Source organism: Engystomops pustulosus, chromosome 3 (assembly GCF_040894005.1).
Source record: "Engystomops pustulosus chromosome 3, aEngPut4.maternal, whole genome shotgun sequence".
In the NCBI taxonomy this organism is placed as follows: Eukaryota; Metazoa; Chordata; class Amphibia; order Anura; family Leptodactylidae; genus Engystomops; species Engystomops pustulosus.
Window position 1 is genome coordinate 43,128,312 of NC_092413.1, and position 19,940 is coordinate 43,148,251.

At 37.8% G+C, this 19,940-nt stretch overlaps 1 protein-coding gene and 1 long non-coding RNA gene across 3 annotated transcripts in view; both read left to right on the plus strand.

Annotated features, from left to right (window-relative positions):
- Positions 1 to 4,550: 4,550 nt before the first annotated feature.
- On the plus strand, positions 4,551 to 7,902 carry FOXA2 (forkhead box A2). 2 transcript variants are annotated; one of them, XM_072140608.1, is made up of 2 exons: positions 4,551 to 5,378; positions 6,230 to 7,902. In XM_072140608.1, the coding sequence occupies exons 1-2, from the start codon at positions 5,310 to 5,312 to the stop codon at positions 7,463 to 7,465; spliced, it is 1,305 nt and encodes a 434-aa protein (XP_071996709.1). In that variant the 5' UTR covers positions 4,551 to 5,309; the 3' UTR covers positions 7,466 to 7,902. The 2 variants fall into 2 exon arrangements, with proteins under 2 accessions (XP_071996709.1, XP_071996710.1); XM_072140609.1 differs by lacking the exon at positions 4,551 to 5,378 and adding an exon at positions 5,560 to 5,663.
- A 2,331-nt stretch (positions 7,903 to 10,233) lies between these two features.
- Positions 10,234 to 19,940, plus strand: part of LOC140120457 (uncharacterized) — a 33,366-nt gene continuing 23,659 nt past the window's right edge. The window contains exon 1 of the long non-coding RNA XR_011853804.1: positions 10,234 to 10,434. This is a non-coding gene — a long non-coding RNA (uncharacterized lncRNA). The remainder of the gene's footprint in view (positions 10,435 to 19,940) is intronic.

A 19,940-nucleotide genomic window follows, 5' to 3' on the forward strand; every position in this document is an offset into this window, starting at 1 on the left:
GGTCAACATCTGCAAAGAGTTTGTATGTTCTCTGTTTGTGTGGGTTTCCTCCAGGTCCTCCGGTTTCTTCCCACACTCCAAAACATACTGGTAGGTTGATTAGATTTTGAGCCCCATTAAGGACAGGGACTGATTTGACAAGCTCTGTGCAGCGCTACATAATCTGTGTGCCGTATATAAATAAAAGAATTATTATTATTGCAATTGGTCGTCCTGGTGGTGTGACATGTTGTAATTATAAAATATATGTCATGCACAGAAGTAAATAAAGAGCGGTGGGGAGACACACCACGGGATTAACACAATCTGCATGTTCCTTTATAGTAAAAGGGTCCCCAGTTTATACTAGTGAAGTCATAAAGACTCATCAGCAAGGCATGATCTGGCAATTCAGTGGTGCCAAGCGCAGTCTTGCCCCCCACTACAAATGCCCAACTCCACTCAGAATGACAGAACAAGGAGTCTATTGCTTCCTGCTCTATCACTGATATAAACTGCTATATAAATAAAGATTATTACTATTTGCTTTCAAATGATTCCAAAACAGTTTAAAGTAGCCTAAGGCCTCATTCAGAAGGCCGTTATGGAGGCACTGATCTATTGAGGCCATAGACTTCTATGGCTCCTGGTCACGGCACCTATTGAGAAGGGAGGGGTGCAAAGTACTCATCCCTCCCACCTCCTACTCCCAGCCCTGTACTTGCCTAGGATCCAATCCAGGTGAGCACACGGCCATGGGAATGAAACCTGAGGTTGTTTTGAATGGATGGCACATGGCTGCAGTACTTTTTAACTAATCAGCGACACAGTACATTATTTTAATTGCCCATGCCACCGATCTGTTAAAAAACCGAGCACATCCTAGTCCGAACCATAGTTCATTGATCACTTATAGACCATTGTTTATGGGGATCTGTTAAAAAAAAATGGATACAGACTGATATAAGGCTAAATTCAAACTACAGTTCAAATCTCCATTCCTTCCCCCCGTTACCTCCTTATAATTAGTTAAGCAAGAATTCGTTATCCATGCATTTTTTTCAAATGGAAAAAAAAGGACTGCAGCCACCATAATTTTTTCTTTAAAAAAAAAAAAACGCATGGATACCGGCCTAACTGACCATAAGGGATGTCATAAAATTTACATTCATGTCAAATGATATGTTAAACCTCTGTTATTTACTTTTTTTAATGGAGGTTTGAATGGTAGTGTGAACTTAACCTGAATCAGCCAATAAAAAACTGAAAAAAACCTGGTTTCTTTACGACTGATTATTAGCAATTTTTTCACACTGTGCTTTATGTTTTAAAATAATGACCAACTCATAAAATAAAACAAAAATTTTCCCAATTACTGTGCGATGTCAGTGGGTTCTTTCATGATTAAGTCAACGAATCCTGAGTGTGTGAATATGTTCCTAGGGATCTAGTTTAAATGATCTGAGTGAGAAAGAAATGATCTGTTGTATTAGTTTATAGAAAATCTGTAGGATGTATGCCTGAAATATAATGTTTCTTCTCAATATAGACACGCACAATGTCTTATAATAACACTGGACTGTAATACAGGGTAATAGTAAGTGGCATTCTAGGTAGAAGTACATTAAAAAGACTAAAGGGGGAGCTCTCCTCCTAAAAATTTTCTTTCACCTGAGTGAAAGAGAAAATGGAGCAATGGAGCAGATGCTCCATTGCTATAGTTCACCTCTACTTCTTCATGTACCATGTGATAGCTATATATATGGAAAGATAGATAAATGATAGATATATAGATGATAGATGGATCTAGATCTTTATAGTTTTATTTAATAAACATGATAGAATAAAGTAACACGAACGAAGATCTTATTCTAATATATCATACTTATTTAAAAACACATAAATCCTATGTTCTCTCATTTATTAGGCAGAAATTACCTTTAGTAGAACCTCCCCCATGAAAATATTACAAACTATGAAACAATTTGTCAGATTATTAATAATCTTGCAGCCCTCCATTCCCAGCAGCCTCCAGCAGGGTCTGATCGCTCCTGTCTGTGTATTTTACATGTATGTGGACGTCTATAAATAGAGAGACACAAATATTTAGATATAATCCCTTCTATCTATATGACTAGCTCTGTGTACAGGATTGTACTAACCAAACTCACAGCTCCATTCTAGCTGAGAATTCCCTTGTTTTCCTAAGGCCCAATTTATTGACCATCGCTGAGACGATCTGCTAAATCTGTGATGATCAAACACGTTAAATAAACTTTACTTTGTTTAATATCTCACACAGCAAACGTCTCCTGTAGAATAAATATATGTTGCAGCAGGCAAGCAGCGATCTGTGCCCAGAGCTGGGGAAGGCAGTGCTGGGGATGGAGCTGCTGCAGCTGCTGGACCTTCACTGGACTCAAGGGCAGCCCTGTCCTGGAGATCACTGCTACTTACTGAGATTTCTGATGGATCTTGTACTTTGCTTCTGTCATGATGACTTTCTGTTATTTCCTAAAAGAGCAAAGAGGAGTCATGGCCGCAGACAAAAATCTGATGCGAAGAGAATGGATTTTGTTTTGCGCCAATTCATTGTCATCTGTTGCAGCGCAATCTGAATGCGCCAAAGTATCCGGACTGTAGTAATGATAATGTGGAATATTTGTGTGGATGTATGTGGATATGTGTATATATATACTTGTACATTTCTATGCAATGTTTCTATAGTGGGAACATTCTGGACAACTTGACATTTTTAAATAATATTCCCTCAATGTTTTATTAGAAACTTGATGTTATTGTTTTGATTGCAAAATGAACAGTTTATAGTTATCTTCTGTATATGATGTAGTAGTAGTAAAATGCCTTGATCTTTCTATCTATCCTCGATCTTTCTTTCTATCTATGATCGATATCTAATCCATCTTTCTATTGTGAATTCTCTGATTCCCCAGCATCCCTATAATTTGCTTGCAGTAATACTACATTACAATGATAGTCACTTTATTATATTAGTATTCCTTGTCAATATAATGAATGCTATTTCCGTGATTCCTTTTTTATATATGTATATTATACAGCTATCCACCGATTTTCTTGAACTTTTATGTCTGTCTTTCTGTCTACTTAATATATGTATTTTATGGAAGCCTATGTGTATATAGTATTTAGGGTAGTTGCATGTATTGTGTGCTATACAGTAGTGTTTATATGAATTTCCCTTGTATGTTTTGTGTAGCATGTATATGTATAATATAGAGCATATTTATGTGTGCATGTATGTAGATGTATGTATGCAGTTTTTCTGCAATATATCCATTTATCTTTCTATCTCTTTCTGTATATATGTATGTTAATACTATATTTCAATGATTTCCTCATGCTATACATATGTATAGTGTGATCCATATGCACTCATATATATATATATATATATATATATATATATAATATAACATACATTCTAGGTTCACATGTATAATCCTACAATGTATAAAGTATAGTATATGTGGGCACTTATTACCTTGTATACAAGCAGTATCCCAGAATATTGTATGTTGTATATATACACAGTTGTGTATTTATACATCATTATTATTATTGTGTATAGCAAAGAGTGAGGATTCATGGACTGCCTTGTGTACACGCAGTATTAATATATGGATTATATCACGGATCCATCGACTTCCTTGTTCACATGCAGAATAACGTATAAATTATAGTCTATGGGTGCAATATTCATATATATATATATATATATATATATATATATATATATATATATATATACATATATTTGTGTATGGGTGTACTTATTACCTTGTATACATGTAGCAATAATGTGTATGTGTATTATAGTGTATGTGTACAGTATAAATATACTATAAACGTAAATATACTGTTTACCTCGAGTACTAGTATCTTGTATTAATGTATATATCATAGTACATGAAAACAGTATTGATAGATAGACACACACACACACATACATATATATATATATATATATATATATATATATATATATTCTGTATGGATGTACTGATTATACCTTGTATATATGCAGTGTGGTTGCACTCCGCTCATTACCAGGTGTACAAGTAGATTATATATATATATATATATATATATATATATATATATATATATATATATATATATATATACACATATATATATATGTGTGTATATATATATACATATATATATATATATATATGTGTGTGTATATATATATATATATATATATATATATATATATATTAGTGCATGAGTTGCACTGATTATATGTGTTGTGTTATGCTATGTGTATGTATATATATACAAATATATATACACACACACACACACACACATATATATATATATTATTATGCAGAATTCCTGGGTGCATTGATTACCCTGTATATGTAGTATGGGTGCACTGATTCCCTTGTATACTGTGTATGTGGTATGGGTGCACTGATTACCCTGTATACTGTATATGTAGTATGGGTGCACTGACTCCCCTATATACTGTGTATGTTGTATGGGTGCACTGACTCCCCTATATACTGTGTATGTTGTATGGGTGCACTGATTCCCCTGTATACTGTGTATGTTGTATGGGTGCACTGATTCCCCTGTATACTGTGTATGTTGTATGGGTGCACTGATTCCCCTGTATACTGTGTATGTTGTATGGGTGCACTGATTCCCCTGTATACTGTGTATGTTGTATGGGTGCACTGACTTCCTTTGTGACAGAGGTTACTAATCAATATTTGTTCTAAAATAATCCTACAATGAAGAATGAGTACAAATCATCCAGGGCAGACATAACAGAACCTCCGTTTCCAACTCCTCTTCCCTCCCCTCTGCACTGGACAATCAGATTTAAGCTTAATGAATCTATTCAAATGGTCTTTCTTGTGAGTGTAGGGCAGGTGTACAATAGGGGGGCCTAGGTGTGAGCTGATTATTCAAATGGGCTGCTGAGGACTTTGGGATTGGAGGCTCCTCTAGAGCTGCAAGCTATATCACCCAGCAGCAGCAACGTCACCACAGCACTGTTATCATCATCATCATCATTGCCATTGTGAGGAATAGGAGCTGCCATTCTCCCTACTACTGTCCACCCTTCCGTCTCCAGCCCAGGAGCCACAGTTGAGCTCTGCAGCAGCAGTAGCACAAGCCAAGCTGCAGCTCTCTCCTTCCCCCTCCTAGTTGGGAGAGGGAGTGCTGGGGAGGGAGGGTTCCTCTCTCTCTCCCTCTCTCTCTTTTTGTTGCTATCACTGTTGTTGGTTGTTGCTGCTGTTAAATTTTAAACTGCTTTGCACTGAGCTTCCAGTATGCTAGGAGCTGTGAAAATGGAAGGACATGAACATTCAGACTGGAGCAGCTACTACACAGAACCAGAGGTAACCTCCAGCTCTGTCTCTCTCTACTTTCTGTCATTCTCTCTCTTTATAGCACACTGTTAGCCTTGGGATAATATTAACTTTGTGATCAAATATTGACTTGTGGCGCCTCCAAATCCTCTTCGATGACTGAGCCACACACTATCCCAACAACGTTATGTTTGGCATGGGGTGGGGTGGGGGGAGAGAGAAAGTTAAAGAAAAAAAAGTTCTTCTTGTAAATATAACAAGTAATCAAGATTTCAAGAGAAGCAACTTATGACATTTTCATCTTATTATAGAAATGTAAGTCACCTCCCTAGGATGCAATGCACTTTGGTTGACCAGTACTTAGGTCAATTCTAGGGTTGCTTGGATTCAATTTGTGGCTCTTTGCTTTGGTTTAAACGAGATATTTCTGATGTCTTCTGCTTCAGCACATACAAACAATAGTTGTTCACATATTTATTTCACATAATGTAGCATAGTATACATAAAATGTCCATGTAGTAGTAATCTAGTAGAATATATATATATATAGTAAGAATCCACATAGAGTTTACATATAGTAGTACTCCACATGCAATACACATACTACAGTAGCAATCCAAATACACTCGTTATCCACATAGATTACACATTAAATCCACATCCACATGGAGTACGCATTAAATTTAGAGTTAGTTGTAATCCACAACTAAAAGTAAAAGTTTGCCCTTTAAGATGGAATCAGTATTTACTTGTGTTTTATGATTTATCTATAGTAGAAGTAGCAAGATATAACTTATTATTTGTTATATTGCATTGCATTAATTTCTATAGTATTGTGATGTCTTTATCTCACTAGTAACTGTGCCTCTTTTATTTTCCAGGCTTATTCCTCAGTCAGTAACATGAATGCTGGATTAAGCATGAACACCATGAACACCTACATGAGTATGTCAGCTATGAGCACCTCGGCTAATATGACAGCAGGTTCCATGAACATGTCCTATGTGAACACCGGAATGAGCCCATCTCTTACTGGCATGTCTCCTGGCACTGGTGCTATGGCTGGCATGGGCTCTGGTGTACCAAGTATGGCTACTCACCTAAGTCCTAGCATGAGCCCCATGAGCGCCCAGGCAACATCCATGAACGCATTGGCACCCTATACCAATATTAATTCTATGAGCCCTATATATGGACAATCTAATATTAACAGATCCAGGGATCCTAAAACTTACAGAAGGAGCTACACCCATGCCAAGCCTCCTTATTCCTACATCTCACTTATCACTATGGCCATACAGCAGTCTCCTAACAAGATGCTCACCTTGAGTGAAATCTATCAGTGGATCATGGACCTATTCCCTTTCTACAGGCAGAACCAGCAACGTTGGCAGAACTCAATCCGCCATTCGTTGTCATTCAATGACTGTTTCCTCAAAGTGCCCAGGTCTCCAGATAAACCTGGCAAAGGCTCCTTTTGGACTCTCCATCCAGATTCTGGCAACATGTTTGAGAATGGTTGCTACCTTAGACGCCAGAAGCGATTCAAGTGCGACAAAAAGCATAGCCCACGGGACAGTGGTGGTAAGAAACTCTCTGAAGGGGCATCTAGTGTGGGTTCTGCAGCCAACAGCAGCTCAGAAAGTTCTGGTGGCAATGAGTCTCCACATTCAAGTTCATCCCCATGCCAGGAGCAGAAGAGGACCCTCGTAGACATGAAGTCCAACCAAGGTCTCAGCCCAGATCATACGACTTCTCCTGTGTCGCAAGCCCAACACCTGCTGTCCCAACACCACTCTGTGTTGTCCCATGACGCCCAGTCCCACCTTAAACCAGAACACCATTATTCTTTCAACCACCCTTTCTCCATCAACAACCTAATGTCTTCTGAACAGCAACACCACCACCACCACCATCACCACAGTCACCACCACCATAAAATGGACTTGAAAGCCTATGAACAGGTCATGCATTATTCAGGATATGGTTCCCCCATGGCAGGTAGTTTAGCAATGAGCTCAGTAACGAACAAAACTGGCTTAGAGTCTTCACCCATCTCCACTGACACCTCATACTATCAAGGTGTGTATTCCAGACCCATAATGAACTCTTCCTAATTCTAGACACCATTCACAATGGACTTGCTGACAATGACTGTATAAATCGATGTACAACAATAGTATGTGCCCCCCTGCCCCCTTTTCCTTGAGCTGTACAGTTTGTTTTGAGCCCCTTTTAGCTGTCAGGTTTGTTGATTCCATTTTGTGTTGCCACTTTGTTGCTGGGGGTGGGGGGTATTTTTTTTGTGAATGTGGTGGCTCCTTCTATGCTGTGTAGTTTCTACCAAGGACCAAAAGTCTGTAAAATTCTCCATGTAAAAAAAGGAAATATTGTTGTAATTCACACAAAAAAAAAGTTTAATGTTTTTTTTTTCTAAGTAAAATGCTTGAAAAAGACTTAATTTATGGTTTATGTACTCTTTATTTATGACTATGTATTCTGACCTGTCCCAGTCAGATTTTAACAATCTCTATTAAAATCGTATTGCCATTTCTTTCTTGATCTTTATTTATGGGGTTTCCATGAAACGTGAAAAATGAGGAATAAATGAGTTCAGTGAAATAGGGGAATATTTGTGACGATCGATATGATATAGAATTTTCTGTCTTGGGGCTTGATAGCAGAATAATCATGACAGCTATGCCGGAAAATTCTGCATTTATTGAAGGGTTTTCTTTGGGCTTTTCGGCATTTATGACGTTTAGAGCTGTCACTATCTATTTTCTACCTATTGTGAACAGAGTCCTATCCTAAGGATCGCCAGGTATGTGCAGGACATTGAAAAATTGTCATTCCCAGAAAATCTTTCTAGAACAACTTCTCTAGATCCAAGTACACACTGTTTATTAATTAGACATTTTCAGAAGATGGAATCTTAGTACAGCCGGTGTAATCCCACAACAACTTGTTATATAATCAAAAAGTAAAATAAGGAGAATGGAAATTGGAGAAAAACATGTAAGGATAATCTCACTGCAGGCAATGTACAAAGAGTGCGAGTTTAAGATGTAAAGCCTGACCGCAAATATTTATTTTTAGAACCCGATACATTCTATTGTTCCTGTGATGCCTGTAAAGACTTGATCAAAATTGTCTATCTATATTTTATAATTATCTCTCTCTATATATAATTATATATCTTTACCTGTGTCATCACATACATTTGTCATTCTTTCTTTACTGCTTTCGCTTATTACTGTCTTCAGTTTTATCAGTTCTCTCTAATATTCTATGTCAATCTTTCCATCCATCTATCTGTCTCTACATTATCCATCTACCTTTGTATTATATATTTATAACCAATCCTATAATTGATTTTATATTAGATTTAGATTTCCAATTCCTTTTAAATCCCACCGATATTATATAATCTGCTTTAATTTTGAACAAAAAAAAAAAATCACTGCACTGAATCGATCTCTTACTTTATTATTTTCTATCTCTATCTCATCCGATTCTTCCATTTTTCTATTATTGTATTTATTTTATTTCTTTCTCAAAGTTTTTCTTCCTTTAATTTTTTTATTTCTTTACTTTCTGTTTTTGTATTGTGTACTTTGCTGTAACCTTTAAAATATCCAGCCTTTATCAATAAAACACCTATCCTATCAAGAAAAGTGCAATTGGATACCACTAAATACATAACTGTATTCTTACATACGATCTATTGTCTATCTATCTCACATATACACATCTCAGAAATGTTTCACTCTTTTTATTTCTTCTTTCTCATTTATAAGTATCCAACTTATTTTGTGTCATCTAGAGAAAAGTGCAATTCAATGCCACTTTACTGTAATTTACAGACTATCTATCTATCTAACTATCTATCTAATATATATATATATATATATATATATATATATATATATATACATTTCTTTCTCATGTATAATGTTCAAATAATTTTCTGTCATCTATCTATCCATCTATCTATCTCTGCCTTGTACTTCATGTACCAGTGTACATCTCTTAGTAATATGTATTATTAGTAGAATCCCATGATTAGAGGTCATACAGAGCCTCCTGGTGCACTTGCAGGATACAGTTTGTACAGAGTTGTGAACTGTGACTCCAACTCTACAAACTACATCACAAATGAAAACTTAAACATAAAATTGCAACAACCACAGATTATTCCTAAGAAAATATCATTTCCAGCAGTAAGAATGATTTTTCCCACGCGTCCAGGCAGAGATAGGGCAGGGCAGCTCAGGCAGGCTATCCTCCTTCCCATGCACATTGTGTAGCTGGTGGCAGGGCACAGACTGCAAGGACACACACGTTGAGAAGGAGCATGAAATGTGTTTCATTAGCACATAAAAGCTTCCTGTGGAGAGAGAGAATGGAGCCAGGAATGGGTCTGATTTGGGAACAATGCCCTGTGAATGTGATGCTATAACCTGCTATGTTCCTATCACTTGTCCATTGTTAACTGCTCGTTTTAAACTACTTAGTGTCTCTCACTTGACTGATCCTAACAGATAACATGTAGTTCTGTCCCCCCAAACACAGAAAAGGATGTCACAGCCTTGTCAGCCTTGTCCCACATAGCCACCCTATGGCTCCTCTGCAGTCTGCCACCCAGGGGCCTGGGGTTTTGTACTGAGGGAGGGTGGGGGGTGACACTAGGCACTACTACATTTATTTTCCAAGTGCTTACTGGTTTAAGCATCCGTGATCTGTGAATAAACAGAGACAGTAAACACAAAATTGGAGATCCAAATTCCAGGAGGGTAAACTTTCCACCCTGCCTCATTCTTTACACACACACTTCTGGATTTTTTTGCACTTGTTTTTTTCCCATCATTAGCTTGAAGTGAGTTTTATATAGCTGATCAATATCTTAGTAAAATATTCATTTTTTTCTGTAAACTGGAAGGCAGCAGAAATCTTTGCTTTGTACTAAAGTCAACAAAAGCAGCCAGTGCTCTCCAATAAAGGCAGGAGGAGAAGTCACAACTCCAGGCAGCTGAAGCCTTTACTGCTGTGGAGCTGTCACCAGCAACTACTAGGCTGCAACCAGGTAGGGGACTCCTCCAACCCAGACACTGACTGGCCCCATGCACAGCAGAGACATGTCAGCTCCCAAGTCCCTGTTTATGTCATTGGAGTCTTTTAGATTGATCTTCACTATGACATTTGGCTGCCTGCACCTTTCTTTTTCTAATTTTTCACAACTATATTTATGTAAATTTCTATTGCATTTTGGATTCTCTAAAGGTGTGTTCCTAGTATTTTAATGTATTCTATTTTATGTTTTATTATGTATTATATTTACATGTATTATGTTACATATTTGACATATGTGTCATTATCATCATTAACATATAATAATAATTTATTATCAAATGATTATTTTTCATAACATATTTTCTCATGTCGACATAACTTATGATTATTTCATTTAGTATATGATATATATATATATATATATATATATATATATATATATATATATATACATACATAGCAACTAAGAACAAGTAAAAAAAATTAAAGACATAAGTGTATTTGTTTTTTTTTCAATTTGTACTGGATTAAAAAATACTATATACATATTTTGTTTATATCATAATATTATAGCATTTCAACACTTAATTTGCTCCAATTCAGATCTGGGAAAAAATATAAAAATAACAACAATAATAATAGTAATAATAATAATAATAATAATAATAATAATAATAATAATAGCAACAATATTCTCAAAAGTAATAACAATGTAGACATAATAATGATAAAAATAATATATTATTAATGTGTTATTTAAATACTATTTTAATATTAGAAATAATAACATTTTACAAAACTCTTTCAGTTCTAAATTGTACTCTTTTTAATATATTAAACATATTAAAATATATTATATTAACAAAACTATTTCAAAATTATTTCTTTAATAATTTTCTTATTGTCACTGTTGTTCAGAGCTAGTAAAATGTTTCTTCTACTGCTGTCATTTAAATTGCAATTTGTGAATCTTTCTTATATTATTACAATTCATATCTATAATTTCTTTAATAAAATCAAGACATTATATACATAAAATAAACCCAAGAGGACTCCATTTGAGCCCTCAATTGCAAGTTAGGAAAACCTTTCCATAGGCGGAAATTCTTTTTAATGACTTTATCGGTACCTAGTACATAATATAGTATTAACTCTTCAATATCACTACATATTATTAATAGAAAGACAGGAAACAATGTATGCATTGCAGCAGTTTTGATGTCATAGACGCCTATGTATATAAATAAAAGTGAATTGTAGGGAATCTAAATCACAGGATCTGTTATCTATTTCTAGATAACAATTTATCATAAATAATAATCATCAACACTACAATATAACTAAAGTCAATTCATTTTGATATCATTATTTTTTATGTATCTTATTTTATTACATAACTCCCTCTCCCCCAACCCTTATATAATATCTGTCATCCCTTCAACCCCCTTTTCCCCTGACTGGTATGACAAGTTATATTTCCAGTACAAGATAGAATTTGTACAGGACACACAGAAAGGCTAATCGTTTATAAATAATTAATATCTTCCCATTTCACTAGTAATGCAGGTCTTTGGATTTGTCAATTACTTGTCCTTAAATGAGTGTATACCCACGTACTTCATTTCCAATCCTTTGATGGAGGAGTAACCTCAGCAGAGGCCACTCAGTGCAGCCTGAGATGGGAATGGCCTTTTGATAGCTCAGGTTCAGGATAGGCACTTACCTAATGCAATGGTACTTTGTGAGAAAAACCAGGCCTATAGCCATGGCTTACAACAAGTGATTTCGGTTTGGAAGCATATAGATTCCATATTCTTATTAGATTAGATCAGATATGCCTAATAACTGTAATATCCTACTGTAATAATATGTCTCATTAAATAGTGTTTTCTGCATACAATTAGTCCATGGTGTCAAAAAAACTAAATTTTAAAACATTTTTATACATTTCTCCTCAATGTAAAGTGTAAGGTCATGTAAAAGGTTCCCAATATACATCTTTATACATTTATTCATAGCTGACATGAAGATAACATATACATGTTACAACTTGACATACAGTATAGTACCTGTAAAGTCGCTTTTTTAAAATAAAAATCAAAACTCTTCACTAATGTTGATTTAAAAAAATAATTCTAGGTATGTTAGTGCACAAAATGAATAAATAATACACACGTCCCACTTTGCTGCTGTTCGGTATTTAATAAAATGCTACGTTGATTTTTGGGATTATTCATACTTCCAAGTTAGAGCGCACACATCTATTATTAACCTCAATAGGAGTGATGTCCATAATAAAAAAAAAATCCACATTATGTTCCATTTATAGAAGCTCCTTTAAGTGGAAAGCATTGTATTCTAGTAAGAAACTACCCCACCCAAACATTGCCACATCCTTGACCATCTTAAGAATTTCTACATTACCCCCTATCCACAGAGCCGCGGCCTTCTCTTATCCAGGCCGATTGTCTAGAGAAAAAAAAAAAATCTGATTAATGTGGAGGATTTCATAAGTCTCACATTGTGTGTTTTTGTATCCATCACCCCAACCATTTTCATACAGTATTGGAATCGTGTAATCCCCCAGATCATTTTCAAAGCCCCCTTTATATCCTTAGAGCGGGGCTTTAATTGATTATGCTAAAAATGTGATTTTTGTTTTGTCAGCCAAACTAATACCTTCAAACGGCGAATTCATTTTGGTTCATCTAATTCACAGAGGATTTGTGCATACAGATAATTTGCAGCTCCTTTTTACATCTGAGAAAGGGTTTGGCCTTAGGCTCCCTATCTCCAAAACTGGATTGCAATGTGCAAGGTTACTCTTATCAATCAAAGGCGAGAAGGCACTTCTCTATTCCGAAAGAAATCAGACGGATCTCTCACAAAAAGGTTTAAAATGTCAGCTGAGCCAGAAATGCCTTTGGTTAAGTCTCAACTACATCACAGGCCGGAGCTATTCGGTTGTCATAGGAACAAGGCCAACTATGGTCTCCTCTACAGCTTGTTGATCTTTCTCACTTTTGTAACTTGATTTAATTACATCTCTTTCCAGTCACTAGTTTTGCATAAATCAGCAAACAGAAGCAAGAAACACTTTTCTCCCCAATTTTTTTTTTTTGCTAAATTGTGTAAGAAGAAAATCGGATAGTTCTTTTTAATGTTTTTTTAATTCCTAAATTTGTGGATAACCTTTTTACCCTCTATTTCTCCCTTTACTCATAATATATTTTGAACCTAGTCTTCTCCTAATTTTCTCTTAATCCCAGTAGGGGATTAGGACCGCTGTATGAAAATTGCAAGTCTAATTTTTTTTTTATTGGTTTAACATTTACTTCCTACTATATGGAATAAAACCAAGCTTTATCGGAAAGCAGGGTAGGTCCTTTCTGTCACCTTTCAGTTTTGGACTTTAAAGACTTTTAGAGAAACTTCAAGGGTCCTGGAAGGGCTGTTGTTTACAAGTATGTTGAGAGCCAGCACACCTGTACTGTATTAAGAGTTCAGATATGGGGTTCCTACAGGGCAGTATTAAACTTTCTAGGTAGTTTTGGTGGCCATGAGCCTGATGGAAGCTTTGGATCCCTGTCAGCAGCCCAAAGCACCCATATAGTAATCGACTATTCTATTCTCCTTTTAAGATGCACTGAAGGATCACTGTATCATAGTAGATAAGGTTGAAAAAAGAAATCCATCGATGAAGTCCAACCTATACATCCAATAGTGTCCATCTAGAAGAAGCCAAAAGCCCATACAAGTATTTTGACATTTTTTGCTCTCCAAAAAGGCAACCAGGACCCTCCTGAACATGTACAAATTATCAGCCATTAAAACCTCCTGTGGCAGAGAGTTCCATAGTCTCACTGTTCTTACAGTAAAGAATCCCTGTCTATGCTGATGGTAGAACCTCCTCTCCTCTAGGTGTAGAGCAGTGGTTTGCAATCTTTTTTGAGCCGCGGCACACTTTTTATACTTAGAAAATCCTGGGGCACACCACCAACCAAAATAGCACAAAATGACACTAAAACAGTCATATTATACATATAGTTAATAATATAGATTCTAAATTTATTTTACTCACTCAGTGAGTGAGTGTGAAACCTCTTCCTCAACAGTTCTCAGTTTCTCCCTGTTTTTAGTTTATGGTGCTGATTATTATGTGGCTCATTTACTGCAAAATAAAGGGGTACTATGAGAAGTACTATGGCCATGAGGCCAGAGTACGAGTGCCAGCTCATATACTCATATGAGATGGTACTTGTAGTACTCCAGCCTCATGACTATAATATTTCTCATTTTACATCGCTGCGCATTGCTGGGAAACATAACACAGGGGGCACCATAGTTTGGGGAACTTTCCCCGCGGCACACCCGACCATGTGTCGCGGCATAATAGTGTGCCACGGCACACTGGTTGAAAATCACTGGTGTAGAGGATGCACCTTGTCTATGGAGATGGTAGAATCGCCTCTTCTCTTGGTGTAGAGGATGTCCCCTATCTACGGTGATGGTAGAACTTCCTCTCCTCTAGGTGTAGAGGATGCCCCCTGTCTATGGAGATGGTAGATCCTTCTCTCCTCTAGGTGTAGAGGAGGCCCCCTTTCTATGGAGATGGTACAATCGCCTCTCCTCTAGGTGTAGAGGATGCCCCCTGTCTATGGAGATGGTAGAACCATCTCTCCTCTAGGTGTAGAGGATGCCCCCTGTCGATGGAGATGGTAGAACCTCCTCTCCTCTAGGTGTAGAGGATGCCCACTGTCTATGATGATGGTAGAGCTGCCTCTCCTCTAGGTGTAGAGGATGCCCCCTGTCTATGGAGATGGTAGAACCTTCTCTCCTCTAGGTGTAGAGGATACCCCCTGTCTATGGAGATGGTAGAACCACCTCTCCTCTAGATGTAGAGAATGCCCCCTGTCTATGGCGATGGTAGAACCACCTATCCTCTAGGTGTAGAGGATGCCCCCTGTTTATGGAGATGATAGAACCACCTCTCCTCTAGGTGTAGAGAATGCCCCCTGTCTATGGTGATGGTAGTACCGCCTCTCCTCTAGGTGTAGAGGATGCCCCCTGGCTATGGAGATGGTAGAACCGCCTCTCCTCTAGGTGTAGAGGATGCCCCCTGTGTATGGAGATGGTAGAACCGTCTCTTCTCTAGGTGTAGAGGATGCCCCCTGTGTATGGAGATGGTAGAACCATCTCTTCTCTAGCTGTAGAGGATGCCTCCTGTCTATGGAGATGGTAGAACTGCCTCTCCTCTAGGTGTAGAGGATGCCCCCTGTCTATGGTGATGGTAGAACTGCCTCTCCTCTAGGTGTAGAGGATGCCCCCTGTCTATGGAGATGGTAGAACCGTCTCTTCTCTAGGTGTAGAGGATGTCCCCTGTGTATGGAGATGGTAGAACCGTCTCTTCTCTAGGTGTAGAGGATGCCCCCTGTCTATGGAGATGGTAGAACCGTCTCTTCTCTAGGTGTAGAGGATGCTCCCTGTCTATGGCAATGCTAGAACCTGCTCTCCTCTAGGTGTAGAGGATGCCCCCTGTGTATGGAGATGGTAGAACCGTCTCTTCTCTAGGTGTAGAGGATGCCCCCTGTGTATGCAGATGGTAGAACCATCTCTTCTCTAGGTGTAGAGGATGCCCCCTGTGTATGCAGATGGTAGAACCATCTCTTCTCTAGGTGTAGAGGATGCCCCCTGTCTATGGAGATGGTAGAACCGTCTCTTCTCTAGGTGTAGAGGATGCTCCCTGTCTATGGCGGTGGTACAACCGCCTCTTCTCTAGGTGTAGAAGAAGCCCCCTTGTCCTGGCCACAGGGCTTGGTATAAAAAGATCCTAGGACAGATATCGGCACAATGTATATGCATATACATATGTACATGAACTGTATTTGGACAAAGGGTTATATGGGCACAACTAATGCCGCAACAAATCGATCTGACACCCATGCTGTGTTTTCCCATTCTGCAAAGAGTAATATCCCAAATCAGAAAAGATGCCCCTGATATCAGAAAGGAATTGGTAAGAGGTGCAGGAAAGTGAATGTGTCCTTAATCTATTTTCCATAAAGGTGGCAAGATATGCTCTGATCTCCAAAATAAAAAAAATATCTCAAATATGACAAATAAAGATGATAAAACTGAATCCCGGTGAATCAGAATGAATCACATTGCGAAGAATAAATGAAGATGAGAAGTTTTGATGAGGACGCTCAGCTCTCATGACTTGCCTATTTGTAGTTCAACAATTTTTTAAAAGTTTGTCTGTCCTTGCATATTTTTCTCTGAGATATATATGAATTAATCTACACATGTAAATTAGGGTGTTACCCTTTCCCTTTATCAGAGGGGTGTGTTTCTGTTTGGTCTGAGACGCACTGGTTGGACAGTGTTAATTGACATATCTCCATCTACAAAACTTTAGTATTGTAAATTATTTCATGTAGAACAACAAATGTATAATAATACAAGAATTTGGCTTTAAGAAGTTTGATATAATTCATCTGATATTTTGGGAAATTATTTTGACCTGTGTCCATATTTTTAACATGTATAGTTAAGGATTCACGTGGAAGTTTACTTTGTGGGTTGGATAGGAGAACCAGAAATAAGAAGATGAGTAAAAATATTCTATAAACCACTACCTCATATACTGTGCAGCAGAAAAGGTGGTGGGGTCTAATGCCTGATATTCCCGCCTATCAGCTGATATCTGTTACCACTGGCACCAAAACTAAAGTCTACAGTCGCACTACTACAGTCTACAGAGCAGATGGCTCCCTACGCTTCATAGCGGTCAACCCTTTCACATGAGAGCCACTACACATGGTGGGCATGGTGCCTACATTCAGCACCAATGAAGTGCCAGTTGTCAGCTAAACACGGGGGTCCCTACAGTCAGACTCCCACCATTCTAATATTGATGACCAATGCTAAGGGTAGGCCATCAATATCTAAAGGCTGGAAACCTTTATCTGGAGCTAATACTCTAGTTCCCTTCCCTCCATTATCACAGTTACTTCCCATAAGTAACAATAGGTCGCATTAACTGTACTGTACAATTTTTGTATATGGATCCTTTTGATTTTATAAGGATTTGCATAAAATCAAATGACCTAGGGCTGAAGTCTATTGTAGGGGAACTGGATATGAAAACTTTTTTCACCCTTTTTCCTTCCGCTGGAGATGATTACCACAATTTATGCAGTCGCCTATATCACTATAATTTTTGATAACATTTTCAAGATCCAAGGAATTAATAGACCCTCAATGGCTGGAAACCCTTGGTTTTCGATTTCCTATGTCCAGGCTGTATGCAGAATACAGGCAGTCCCCGGGTTACATACAAGATAGGGTCTGGAGGTTTGTTCTTAAGTTGAATTTGTATGTAAGTCGAAACTGTATATTTTATAATGGAAGTTCTAGACAATTTTTTTTTCTTTTGCCCCAGTGACAATTGGAGTTTCAAAATTTTTGGTGTAATTGGACCAAGAATTATCAATAAAGCTTCATTACAGACATCTTACAGCTGATCATTGCAGTCTGGGACTATAGTAAAGCATCCAGAGAGCTTCACAAGAGGTCACAGTGGGCAGAGGGGTCCGTCTGTAACTATGGGTTGTCTGTAAGTCGGGTGTCCTTAAGTAGGGGACCGCCTGTAGTTGCCTAGCTCATGTTGGCTTCTCTATTCTCAAAGGGTAATTCTCAATAATTCAATATTGAGTCCTTCAAATCTCCCCTATAGTGTTGATCGGGTTCGAAACCAAAAAGTTCAGGACCTTACTGAACTTTGCAAGTTCGGCCCTGAACCAGAACACAAACACATTGAAGTCTCCAGGTACGGCTCGGCACTGCCTCTAATAACAGGGATCGCTGTGTTATTTATTTTAATGTTGTTTGCAAAGTCAGAAAAATCTATTTAAATAGATAGCACCCACAAAGCGCGGGTGTTACTGTTCGGGCTTTGGGTTCGATACCTGGACAGGAAAGGATTTCTAGCTCTGGGTCTGGCCGAACTTGTCAGGACCGAAATTTAAAGGATCTATCACCAGGATGAAGGATTGTAAACCAAGCACAGTGACATACTGATGTGTGCCCCCTGTGGCAGGATCCGCTCTTCGTTAAGCTTCCTATGCCCTTGCTTTTTTTAGAAAAAAAAAAGGTTTTAATAATTATGCAAATGACCCTGAAGGGCTCCAGGCTCCATTAACACCTATGGAGCCTGAGCCCCTCAGGCTCATCTGCATAATTTCAAAAGCCTTTTCTTTGAAAAAAAACAGAGCATAACGAAGAGTGGATCCTGCTAGAGGGGGCACACTCCAGTATGTCACTGTGCTTGGTTAACAGTCCTTCATCCTGGTGGTAGATGTCCTTTAATGGGGTCCCCAGTTAATATTTTTCTCCAGACATTTTCCATAAATAATTCCACACATTTCTAGAGTATTTTCCAGATTCCTTCCTAATCTTCTCTCCATTACTTAACTCTTTAGCTATCCTTTTATCCCTCATTTTCATATAGATTTTGGTCTATCATATGCCTTTTTTTGTTTTTCCCTAAAGGAAAGCAGCAAAGTAGCTGTCGATGTATAATCCCTGCTGTGAAATGGTGTTGAGCTAAATGGTTACAAGGACTGGTGCAGTAAGTCTGGAATTAGGGATCCTTCGTATACACACACCTGTTTGTGTGCTTTTTAGCTCAGTGAGTTATGTAAGGAACGAGGGATAAGGAGAGAAGATTCCCCTGCTGAAATATAGGATTAGGAATATTCCCAAAGAATAGGAGATAAACCAGGGTAGTGTGAACTGTCCTCCCATGCAATAGGGTAAAGCAGAATTACAGCTTGTAAAATAGGTCTCCATCAGTATCCCGGGAGACACATCTACTTGGGTGTTCCAGCTTCCTTGCACCAGCTATAATTAGTCTTCCTACCAACTCTTAAAGACCCATCAACACGTGCACTTTTCTGTGTAACCCTTTCACTGCCAGGGGGGCCGAGGGGAGGAGGAGAGCTGTGCCTCAACTGAATGAACAAGGGAGTTTATGTAAATGAACCTCGTCCCCTAACTAATTTGGGAAATTCTAACTCAAAGAACTTGGCATTTCCAAATACAATTACAAATGCAAAATTTAAGATTTTTTTCTGTTTCCAAAAATATTTCTATTTTATAGCCTTTACTTGCCAGTACTATTGTTTTCATTCTAGGAAGTCTTTATGTGTTCTTTCTTTGTTTCCACACATAACCGTATGGTGGTACGGGGCTCTGATATGTACCGTGCCTGAACACACATGATAAAAATCCTTTCCATCACGTCCCATGGTTGATGTCTTATCAGTTCCAGGATGGCAGAGGAAGGTCAAAACAAACGCGAAATATTACATTTTGATTTATTATGGAGAAAACTATGTCTGTCTAATATCCAATCTTAGGATGCACAGTGGTCATAAAGATACACAGGGTATGATCTTGTGGCCACGTCTGTATTTGCTGTTGATGTAGATCAGCCATTGTGCCCAATTACCCTAT